General features: G+C 43.1%; 1 protein-coding gene across 1 annotated transcript in view; it reads right to left on the bottom strand.

The window, feature by feature from the left end:
* Nucleotides 1-6,849, bottom strand: part of MYH15 (myosin heavy chain 15) — a 175,793-nt gene extending 168,944 nt beyond the window's left edge. Inside the window, 3 exon segments of the mRNA XM_024735329.1 lie at nt 2,053-2,159; nt 6,094-6,242; nt 6,701-6,849. Coding sequence (XP_024591097.1) covers nt 2,053-2,159; nt 6,094-6,242; nt 6,701-6,849 — 405 coding nt within the window.
* Nucleotides 6,850-12,708: the final 5,859 nt, after the last annotated feature.

Raw genomic sequence — 12,708 nt, 5'->3', positions numbered from 1 at the left:
TCTATTTTTCTCTCCTTTCGTTACCAACTTTAAGTATTACTCTCCACCCACTGGCTTTATTGCCTTTGTTAATGTTACAAAGACCAAAGGTGATTGGAAGTGTAGTCAATTCTAACATCAGGAGGAGGGAGCCTGGAGCCAGGGAGATGCTGGCCCCAGAGTGGGGCTGGGGGGGAATGGGACCTCCATTAGATGGTGAAAGGTCAAGCAGAACAAAGCCACCCACCTTTAGACTCCTCTTTCTATATCATTAACTTGTTGCTTTCATGTTCTTCTTCCTATGATTTCTTTCATAGTTGTATCCACATTATATTCACAGATCATCATAAATACTGTTAAAAAGACAGCAGTTTTAAAAAATGTGCTCAGAAGAACAAACTTCTCATCTGGAGGCCTAATAAAATTGAACTGGACACAATCAAAAAAGTGAAAAGACAACACACAGACTGGGAGAAAATAATTGAATCCCTTAGTTTCCTTATTTAAGACATTCTGAATTTTTCCCTTGCCTAAATACGTATATTCCTATTGATAAGGACCAAGTTCTGCCCTTAATTCCATCAATTAGTTATATAAAATCTACCTAACTTGTGATTTTTTAAATGTACAGACACCATCAGGAAGGCATATTAAGACACCATAAGTGGTAGTTTTTGAGTGGCCTCCAGAATTTTACAATTCAGATGGCAATGCTTTAGATCATAAATTGTCTAAATACAAAGATAAGGGCATGAAAAAGACAAACTTTCTTGATAATGATCGTACCTGTTTGTTTTAGGATGTGGCTTGTTATGGAGTCGGGAAGGGTAGAATTGGAAGGAGATTGGCGAATTGCATATGGGCAGGAAATGATCTGTAAAATCTATAATGGAGTGTTCATCCAAGTCAGGGCAGAAATAGGGCCCAATTCTCTGCCATGGAGCTGGTAGGCACGTGAGGTCAGTGATGCAAGGCAAAGGATCTGAGAGTAGGCTGTCTGTACAATATTGCCCTGTTGCTCTGAATACCTTGGTGACAGGCAGAAGGGGTTGGGGACTGTTACAGTCTCACTACACATTCTCTCTATGACCTCTCACAGTCTAACTTATGCCCCAACACTTGACCTAAGCTTCTCTTTCAAAGGTCATAGGTGACCTCCTAATTCTGAAGTCCAAGGCTCTCTCCAAGCCCTAAATCTCTTTCTCTAGCGTTTGACATTACTGACCATTCTCCCATTTCTTGGTTCCTCTGACACTGTTCTATTTTTATTCAGATTATCCCACTCGTTCCTGATCCTACAAACATAGCTTGCTTCACAGTTCCTAAGGTCATTATTTACTCCAAGAGGCACCTTTAAAAAAGAACTTGAGGGCTTCCGTGGTGGCGCAGTGGTTGAGAGTCCGCCTGCCGATGAAGGGGACGCGCGGGTTCGTGCCCTGGTGTGGGAAGATCCCACATGCCCCAGAGCGGCTGGGCCCGTGAGCCATGGCCGCTGAGCCTGCGCGTCCGGAGCCTGTGCTCCACAACGGGAGAGGCCACAACAGTGGGAGGCCCGCGTACCGCAAAAAAAAAATAAAAAATAAAATAAAAGAACTTGAGGGCTTCCCTGGTGGCGCAGTAGTTGACAGTCCGCCTGCCGATGCACGGGACGCGGGTTTGTGCCCCGGTCCGGGAAGATCCCACAGGCCGCGGAGCAGCTAGGCCCGTGAGCCATGGCCGCTGAGCCTGCGCGTCCGGAGCCTGTGCTCTGCAACCGGAGAGGCCACAACAGTGAGAGGCCCGCCTACCAAAAAAAAAAAGAACTTGAAATACGATAGAAGAAGTGGAAAAAGTTGTGCATTCTAGAGTCAATGAGCTTGACCACTGGCAGCCGGTTTACTCTGATTCTTCAATGTTCGTCATTACATCTTTGATAGTTAAGTGGAGGAGCTTCTTAAAGATTAATGAGTTTTCTAAAGTGTATCAGTGGCATCTCCTACCCCAGGTTTTTAACAAAACAATTGGAGAAAGGACACACCTAATTATTAAATAGAGAACTTAGTTACCAGTGGGCTGAAATAGAGATTTCTTTACCTTTCCATCTGTTGTCTCAACAATTATTCTGCCATCATCTCCACCCCCTTTAATCTCAGCCTCAACATAAGCATTCTTCGCATCATGAATCCAGCATTTCTCCTTCCCTACAGAGGGAAAAAAAATGGATATTTAACTACAGTCCCTGTAGGAAATGTACATTGGACACTTTCATACTGATGGACATGGTCTCGTTTCTGCTAAGTCTGCTTGTTGACCTGGCTTCACCAATATAGGAAGTTGCAAAGTTAGATAAGATCATGAACGCTCACCCTGAAGATAAACCTACATAAGGACTGTTTAGGAGCAAGAAGCGTTTCAGCAAGTGGAGATTGGGAACATTTTGCTACCAGACGGTTACCTGCCAAAACCTTACCCACCTCTCCCAATCCCCACACTTAACCTCCCACCCACAGCCCCAGGTACTTGGTGGTTGGCCTGGTGCTCTCACCCTTCCCAGCTCCCTCCAAAAAACTTCCCTCAGAAAGGTCTGGTTACAACTAAGTGAAAATTTAGGTTAGTGGCCATGTCTGTCCGTCAGGGTTTCTTTAGACCTTATTTTTAATTTTGGAATGAAAGCCTGCTAAGAGAATTATACGGTAGACTTGGAGGGGGGAGAATTGAGGAGAGAGAATATGGATGATTGCTGTCATACAGCATAAATGATTCATATTATTTTCCCCCATATATTGTTTTTCTCTCCCCCTGCCTCCTCAACCCCATGTCTCAAGCCTTAGCAAAGCAGCCGTCTACAAAGCAATCAACCAATAAGAGGCTTTGGGTGAAACGAGCCAGAATTCTTATGAACGTCTGAGGCAGCTTATCTTGGCCTCGCTGGGATGCTTCTCAACTCCTCTCCCACCTGAGGCAGATTGCTATGGGAAGATGAATAAGAAAGAGTCTCTTAAAGGAAAGTCTTACCAGAAGCTCACAGAAATCCCCGTTTACAGCTCCTCAGGTAGATAGGGGGGAGGGGGCAAGGAGAGCATTTGGCTGGAAGAGGGAAAATCTGAGCCTAGGGCTGTGGGATGCACAGGGGAGACCCTACTGCAGCCACAGCACTGGCGGGTAGTGCCAACTCCATCCCACCTCCCCAACACATGAATCACAAAAGCTAGCAAGCCTCACTGCTGCAGGATGGGCAGCCTCGCCAGACACTCTCCCCAGAGGTGGACGATAGGACTTGAGGACTGAGTGTGGAAGAAGGAGGTGAAGCTGGGCAGCGCGCACCCCTCTTCCATCACACTTGTCTCTGAAAAGAATTTCATTGCTCACTACTTTCCTGCCATCACCACCTACACTGTGCTCTCTTTCCCTTTCCCTGGTTACAACCAACTCACCACTCAAACTGCTGGGCAAGAGGATTTTTGTATTCCTATCTGATTGATTTTGTGTTTGCTTCTACTTGTTTGCATTTTAAATACTGTTTTTAATTATATTGATCATTTTGGGGTTTTTTTGCAAAAGCTAATTTGGCTTTGTGTTATGTCTATGAAAATAAGCTTGTTTTTGAAAAGCACCCATTTGCATACATTGTGTGTGCTTAAGGTACTGCATTTTAAACCAAGTGTTATTACTTGAAAGAAACATGGGTACCACCTGGCACAGATTTCCCTTTTGTCATTTTTATTTTTTTTAGAAAAAGAACCTGGGAAGAGAGATTAACAGAGTTGTCCACAGTCACATAGCTAATTAGTGACAGTCATTAGAATAATGACACTAGAAATTAGATCATTTACCTCCTAAATCAGAGCTTTTCCACTAAAGCATTCTTCCTCTATATTATATGCTGAGCTTTTTTCCCTCCAGTTTTTCTCTCAGAAATTATGTTCATCACCTACCTCATGATTAGCTCTTTCTTTTATCACCTCTGGAAACAGTGGGAGAGAAGAATTTTTGGAAGCACTTACCTACTTGAGACCGAGTCCCAGAGAAGGATGGTTCTGAAGATGAAGTAAATAAACTCAGTCAACTTTTAATTCCTTGAATTCTCATGAATAATTGCAAGGATGGAAACATAGACAGCAATGGCTTTGATTCAGGCCACCTGGATTTTAGGCCTGGCTTTGCTAGTAACAAGATACAAGGCAATGCCTCAACTCTTTGGGCCTTAGTTCTCTCATCTGCAAGCTCAGGAGGTTCATCTCTATGATTTCATAGTTTTAGATGACTAAATATATTTTCCAAAATAAAGGTAACATGTGTTTATTGCAAAACAGCTTTACAAGTAGAGAAATGTGTAAAGAAAAACATTTTAAAATAATCACCCATAATGGAACAACTCAGAGATAACCACTGTTATCTATCTGAAGCATTTTTTTCAAGTCTTTTTTTCTATGATATTAATCAAAATTGAAGTAATATTGTATCCAGTTTTGTAGTTATTTTAACTAGATGGTTTACTTGTTCTATAAAAATCACTTACATTTGCCTTGAAATGGTGTTTTCTTTCTATTTCTGAAAGCACACTTCCTCCCTGACACCCAGCAATTCTAGTTTTCTAGGTAGCATAGTAATGCATTGTGTTTATTTTTCACATTTATTGTCTTCTTTGATCCTCATGAAGGAAGGTAGGCAGAGAAAGCATATGTTCCCATTTGAAAGATAAGGAAACTGAGGCTCAGTAAGGTAAAGTGATGTGCTCTAATTAGCCAGAGAGCATCAAGCACAGGGAATTTGAACCCAAAACTACTTGCCAAATACTCTTTTCACACAGCTTCCATTTGGCCTGAGTTCAGAAAAGCAGACTCCATTGTCTACTAGCCCAGGGGGATGAAAAACTTCTGCTGACTCTCCTCTTTGTGCTGTCAGTGCATTTCTATGAGGAAGGATTGTTTGACCAAAAAAAAAAAAAAAATTAGAAATTATGTGGATTGTTATAGTTTAAGGAATTGTTTACAGTGCTGACTCTACTAAATGTATCATCCAATTATCTCGAATGCTTTGGCATTTTGATTTTCTCTCTGGTACCACTAGGATCTTGTCCCTCATTATCTAACTATTTGCGATAAGCTTCTGCATGACCAGTTCTGACCTCAGGGATAGTTCTGTTATTGTATTTGATTTGATGGATTATAATTAGCTACTCTAAAATCCAATCACAGTAATGACATCCAATGACTGGAAACTGGGAACTGATCCAGGACTGGTCTATGATGGAAATAGAATGTGCTACCTAACTGGCTTGAATTATAATTGGTCATATTAAAGTCTAATGTTGACTAATTCGGAGTACTAGAGCAACTCTCAGTCGGGGTTTATGCTGTGTTGTTGAATACTTTTTGGAATTGAGATATATAGGTGGCTTGATGCTGGATCACACTGTGAAACTGACTCTAAGTCTCCAATTAACCAAAATTCAGAAGATGGCCATGCAGCCCAGACATGTAAAGAAAGAGGGGGGAAATGTAACATCTATTTAGAGATTTTAATGTAGTACTCAGCCTTTATCTTATGGGTAAATCCTCATTAACCTTTGTCCTTGCCTATAACTGCCAAGAAATTATTCAGCAGGGTGAGAAAATCCCCCAATTATCTTCTGTTTAGTGTTGGCTGAGTGACCCTCCTGACCTAGGAGACAGCCAGGGGGCAAAGTTCCAGCATCAGCAAATCCTGAAGAGGGCCCAGGACAACTTCTGTTTCTCCCACTTTCCTGGAGCCTTTTCCTTCATTCTTCCTACCAGTGCACCAACCCCCCTGCAGTCTCAGCCCCCTCGCTCTCCTCTGCTATTTACCCACATGAAGAGGCTTCTGAGAAAGACTTTATCTGGGGCCATACCGGGGTGCTCCTTGAAGAGAAAACCTCTTGTAGGGCCAGTAAGCAGGGCTTGGGCCTGGGTTGCCTCCCAGGCCTCCTGATCTTCCTTGCAAACTTCCATCTTTACCCTCCACACCCTGAGCTCCTCAACTGCTCAGTGGTTCAGATTGCACCCCAAGCAAATAAGTTAGGCTCCAGAACTGATGGCTTCTCTCCACTGATCAGACAGTTGCCGCCCGGAAGCAGTAAAATAAAGTGAAGCCAGCAGGTGCCACAAGTCTGGCCATCGAAGGCCGTGGCCTGGAGCAGAAGCAGCTCAGCCTCACTTCTTCTGAGATAGGCCGCGGCCTCGCCAAGCTCTGACAGGTCTGTCCTCCTTAAAGGGATCCACCACATCAGGCTGAGGCCTAAACATGAGCCGAAAGGATTCACTCTGCAGAAGACACGTGTAGGAAGGAACCAGGGGAAAGGAGACATCAGGCACTGAAGTGAGAAACTAGTCACCACAGATGCACCAACGAGGGTTAAGTCTTCTTTTTCACTACCTCTCTGTCGTGTCTCAAGTATATGACAAAACTGTACACAAGGAATCTTACTCTAGCAGGATCAACTTATCCACTAGTCACAGAAGGCCCAGTGCCTAGAGTCCATGATGCTTTTAAGGGCCCACAAAACTATTTTAATTTCTTTTAAAAGCAGAAGAAAAATATGAATATAATCTTAATGATATACAATAATGAAACCAGCCTGGATTCTATTAATCAGTCTTTATACCAATACAGTTGTAAAATGCAATTTTTAATACTTTTTGTGAAGGAAGGGGCCCAGAAAGACAAAAGTGCCTACAGCCCATGAAAGTCATAATGCAACCTTAAAGCACAGAGCTCTGACCTGGGTGGGTGGTGGAATGGGGCAGACTGAGAAATGTCGAGCTGTGGACACCAGGGCCCTTGTAGGAGTGGAGGAAGGGCTTGCAGGTATCTAGGTGCATCCAGGTGGATGGAACATCGTAGGCAGATCATGGCGTCAAAGAGGGGCATGTTCAGCATTAGAAAGTAAAGGAATAAAAAGGTGAGTACTGCAGCAGAGATGAGTGTCTAGAGCAGATGGTATATGAAACTGCTGGCAGACAGATCTTTAGGAAGCTGTCCTGGGGCAGCACATGCTGAAGGAGGGAAGCAGGCTGTGTGGTGAACAGAGTGAGTGGGTGTAAGGAGTTCACCAGCTCAAGCAAGGCAAGTTCCAGTCTTGGAGGGACTGAGTTGCCAGGCAAATTGTCAGGGCTAAATTCATTGAGCATTCAGTCTATACCAAACACTTGACTTATTTTATCTTTAATCTACACACTTTACATTTGAAAATGAGAGGAAGAAATGAAATCTAGGCTATCACGATCCCAATGAGAGGTCATTCTCTCCAATTGGACAGAAAAGGTCTTAGGCTTTTTCCTCTCCACTCAAGCTTGCACAGCAAGTCTTCTTAGCCCCATTTTATAGATGAGAAGGTAGAGAAGGACTTTCCAAGGTGGCTTAGCTCTGGGACCTCATGACTGAACAGCGCCATGGTCTACCCTGTCCGGAATGAACTGCAATCACTTTCTATTTCATACGTGGGTGGAAATTAACAAGCCTAATCATGTACTTTACTGCACTTAATCTATTCTTTGCTTCCTGGTGACTTGGGTGCATCCATGACAGCACCTCTGGGATCTAAGGAGTGCGGTTTAAAGCAAAGACTGATGGTCCAGGACAAGAGCTAATTTTATCTCTGCCAGAAAATAAGCACGTGACTTGTAGGAAATCACTTAATCTCTCTAGGTTCAGTTTCCCTCCCTACACAATGCAAGGCCCTATAATCTATAGGGACATTTTTCAAGATAGAGAGAAGAAAAGTACTCATGAGAAGCACGTGAGCCAAAGCCCAGAGATGGGAAACGGAGTGACATTGCCCAGGAGAAAAAGATAAAATTGACCTTTCTGCAGGTGAGCATTCAGATTTAGGATTTGTAATAATAATACTTCATAAGTATTTGAATAGTTAACATGGAGCTCGATGAAGAAAAGCTCTGAAAGTTAGGCAGAGAAACTTTGGAACAGACTATAGGAAACATCATAGACTCTGGGCAAGGACATGAGGGGAAGCAGTATTTTAGGAAAATGGCTCTGGCAGCATATTCAGGGTGAATTGGAACGGGGAGAAACCATAGTCAGGGAGACAAGTTGTGAGTCTGTATTTGTGAGAGAATTAAACCTTCTCCTCCTCCTCTCACTCCGTGTGACTTCCTGGTGACTTGTGCTCAATAGACAGTAGAGCTCAGGAAGTGTACTTTGATATGGAAGATATCCATAAGTTTGTGTGTGGGTGTGTGTGTGCGTGTGTACACATTTCCTGGAAAGATACCTAAGAAACGGGTATGTCTCTGGGGAACAGGATATGGGTGGGAGAAGGAGACAGTTACCCTACACTCTGTACCATTCTGGTCTGTTTCAGTTTGTGGCATGTGCATGTACTTTCATATATAACAGATTTTTTAAAGTAGTTCTTATTATAACATCCAAGGATAAAGAGCTCACATCAAAATACAGAACACACAGCTGTGTAAATCTCTTTCCTAGTCTGGACCACTTAGCATAATTAAAGGTGTAGAAAGCAGCCCTGGATAGGAGGAAACTGCATTGCCAGGAGTATAACTGTTTGGAGGTAGGTAACTGAGGCCAAGAGGATGGCCTACATTAGTACCTTTGAAGTAACTACGAAGTGCAGATTACATGTATCCATTATTCACAGGGCACTTAGGCAACATTACTCTCAGAAAGTTAGCCTCAGACAGAGGCCTTAGATACTTATGCATGTTCGTGGTACAGCCAAACAACTATTACAGTTCTGTTCTAGCACTCACTTTTTCACTTTCTCAGGGACTGAGTAAATCAGTATATAAACCACCATGCTTCCATTTACATTGACATGATAACAATTTCCAGAGTTAAATGTGTCTTGGTTACCTAGTAAAGACAAGGAGTGGGAAAGCCTTATGCGAAAGGGAGAGCTGACATGTGAACTTTTCACCTTGGCCTGGAAAGGCTCATGCTGGTCAGAGCCTAGCTGCCCTTGATAGGCGATAAGTTAACTGTCATGTGAGAAGTGACGCCAGCGTGGGTGAACGGCCATTCCAGGTGTCTGGGGACTGAAGCATTTCCCAGGACTTGGGACTTTCAGTGCTCAAATCAGGAAAGTCCCACGCAAGCTGGAACAATTTGGTTACCCTCCTTTTAAGTCTAGAGCGTTTAGTTATTTTAAGAATAAAATCTCTAGTTTGGAAACTAGCTATTTTTATGCTGGTTGTATTTTCTGTGGTTCTCTCTCTCTCTCTCTCCAGGTATTTCGTCAATCGCTTTTTGAAAATGTCCATTTGTTCTCCCATCCAACATGTACAAATTGCCCACCTACAACTGCCCACGCTAGGCTTGGGGGCTACAGTATTGGGCAGGATAAATACACTCTTTTCTCTCTTAGAGTAATAGACTGGGACTGGGTTGGACAGGGTCGGGAGAGGGAGTTATAGCTACACTTTAAGCAAATTTGAAGAGAAAAATCTTCCTGCCCCCCGCCAACCCGGGGAGGCATGGTGCTGCCCATGCAGCAGAGGTCAGGATGAGGGAGCCCAGGGGACGGTGGAAGCCAGGGGAAGAGGTGAGTTTGTACAGCTGTGACTCCCAGCTCACCACTCAGCTGAAACCTTAGGAGGAGTGATGATTTTCTTGACACGAGAGGCCTTTTCCTCACACTGTTCTTTCACAGGCTCCTTCTCTCCCCCAGCATCCTCTGCCTGCCTCTTCAATGGAAGGGTTCCCATCTTTGGAAATGAACCCTGTGAGTCATTTCCAATTTCTCCTTTTCTCTCATGCCCACATTCAATTGATCACCAAGTTCTCTTGATTCTATAATTCTCAGGTTCTTAGCCACCTTTAGCAGACACGGTTTGGAGTGTCCACTGAGCCCACACACTTCTCTGAGAAGTGCCTGCCTTCATACACAGAAAAGGAACCACAAACTGTCATGTCTGTAAGGTGACACTGGTCACTGGCCCAGCTGATGACAGCAAGTCTGAGTACCCAATCCAATCAGGGACCATCACGGTGTCTTTTCCTAGAAGACAGATTTGAGACTTAGATGTCACTCTCATTCTGGGTCTTTTGCTTGAACTGAGTGATGCAGACTTGGGGGTTGAGGTGGGCATTGTGGTGTGGTCACGTGGTGCCACGTGCATGGTAATCAGCAGAAGCATCAACAGAGAGGGAATCATAAGAATGAGGAGAAGCAGCCATAAAGAGATGAGGAAAGAGAGAGAAAAAGAGATTGCTTGCCTGCGTTCCAAATAGCTTTCCCGGTTACAGACCTCTTGAGACCTAGATTCAATTCCTGCCTTTGGCTTTCAAAAAATCTTTCAATAACCTTCCAATAAATCCCTATTCCTTTCCCCTAAACTCAGCTTTAAATGGTCTTAAGTGAGTTTCTGGTTTTGCCATCAACATATCCTTAACGAAGACGTTATGTCCCAGTCTCTGTACTAATACAGGTTCTTATTTTATCTCCTAAGATGATGTGAAGATTATATATAAGTAAAAGTCAGCACAGTGTCTGGTGCATTGTAAAATTTCAATCAATGTTAACTACTCATTACTATTCACAAACATTTGTTCAGGCTTTGAACGCTAACTTGATTAGTGAACCTGAAATGTGTAAAACTGTAATAGAGGACAATACCTTGGGGAAGTAGGGAGGGGAGATGGAAATTCACAAAGTGGCAGCTGTAGTTGGGTGGATGCAGGTGAAACAACGGGATCATTTACTTGGGCAGTGCGCTCTATCCTGGAAGGTCACGTTGACTCTAGTCCTCTCACTGATGACCACAGTGAATCCATCACAGGGCAATCTTACCTTTTTCAATCAGGGCCAGACAATACATTTCTGGAGGGAGGAGACACAGAGAGTGTCTCCTTTGAAATCCTCACCACCTTGGCATTTTAGTGCTTTTACTGTAAGCAGAAATTCAATCGAAGCCTATTAAGTAAATTGTTAAAAGAGTTAAAGTCTTTTCACGTTAGCAACCTCAACAGTTTTCAAGTTGGTTTCATCATAATTGATTAGATTCAATTGAGTTCTTCATCAAGTTAGGTTATTATGCATGTTTACTTTCAAGGGCTTCCACTGCTCGGAAACCCTGATGCAAGTAATAAGAAGAAATAGTAATATTCCTCTGAGTAAACAAACACTAAGAATCTCTTGACAAAGCCTCTTCCATTATTAAAATTGGAGACAAAGTGCCTGAAAACGAGAATGGATTTATCCAGATGTCAACAGAGGAAGGGGAGAATTATCAAGCACTTAAATGATTCCCTAAAAGCTGGAACCTGTGTCTCAAGGCAGCAAGTGAAATACTTTTACTTACAAGGCGAACGCCACAAATCTGGGGAAATGCTGCAAGATGCTCTTAAGTAGTGGCATGACTGGGGAGACAAGTGATGCCGAGATCTAATATTCATGCTGCTGGGATAATCTGTTACGTGCTTCAACTCAGCAAGATTTACTCAGTAGAAAACTGCTAATCGCTTCATCTTTATGCATAAATCCACCCCCCCTCAACCAGCTATAATACCTACATTTTATTTATTTATATGCTGATTAGCTTTCTAAAAAATCAGGGACTTTAAGCAAGTTTATCTCCTTAGGAGAGAAATGTTAAAATATCGAGTTGAATTGAATTACAAATCAAGCAGATCGCAGAAATCATTGATTCTTTGGAGCACTCGTTTCAAAGGGTGATGATGATTATGACCCCACGTCTCCAGGCAATCCAGTGCACACTCGCCACTCTGCCCCCCTCCTCCTGGTCTCTCCCCAGCCCACCACCTCCATCACACCACAGAAACTCTTCTTTCTAATGATCTAAAGACAAATCCTAATGGTACTTTTTGGTCTCTAATCCTACTCCCTGGTTCTGGGATACCTTCCTCTTTCTGTTCTCTTCCCCTGTGTCCATTGACTAATCAAAGACCCATCCCCAACCAACATAGTGGTTATCAGTGACATTCCCCTTGAGTTCCCTCCTTCCACTGGTGCCCCTCTCCCAGCTTCTGGGGCCCCTTCTATCCTGTCCAACACCACCTTGCCACCTTGTCCTACTCCTTCCTGTCTCCCCACCTTGGATCAAAACTCTGATTCTCTGTACTCAGCTATTTGCTATTTACCCAAAGAAAAAATTCTGATTAAATTCTGTCATGCATTCATTTTTGAGTATGCCCTCTTAGGCTCTGTGGGTTAAAAGAGCAATAAGACCTCAAGAAGTTCCCATCCTATCTGGGGCTGGGCTACAGAGATGTGTATCACCTCTTAGAAGCCCATATGAGAACTGCTAGGATAGAGCTGTACACAGGGTGGTACAGGTCATGGAGGCATGATTCTCTCACTTATAATTGTATTTCAAAAATAAAAGTTTGCACTCAAAGGAAAGAATCTCATATGCCCCTGAAATGATACCTGTGGATTCAGCAGCAACACTTATTTTATAAGTGCAAATAGTAGTTATTATTTCTGAGGATTTATTGTACACCAGGCACTGGGGTACGTGCTTTACATATTTTAAATCTCACAGCAGTTCTATGAGGGACATATAAATAACCCACATTTTATAAAGATGCACACTTGGAGAGGTAGCAAGTGATGTCTCTGGTTTGGAATCTGGATACGTGAGAGTCATCCTTGATTCCTATTTCTCCCTTCACCTTCATATCCAATCATTTGCCAAGCTCTGCTGACTCGTTATCTAAATATTGATCAGAACCATCCGTATTTTTCTATTTCCCCTCCAGCACCTTGATCAAGGCCATTATCATTTCTCT

The sequence above is a fragment of the Neophocaena asiaeorientalis genome, unplaced genomic scaffold (assembly GCF_003031525.2).
Source record: "Neophocaena asiaeorientalis asiaeorientalis breed wild unplaced genomic scaffold, Neophocaena_asiaeorientalis_V1.1 scaffold136, whole genome shotgun sequence".
In the NCBI taxonomy this organism is placed as follows: domain Eukaryota; kingdom Metazoa; phylum Chordata; class Mammalia; order Artiodactyla; family Phocoenidae; genus Neophocaena; species Neophocaena asiaeorientalis.
Note: the sequence above shows the minus strand (reverse complement) of the source record. Positions and strands in the feature narration are given on the sequence as shown.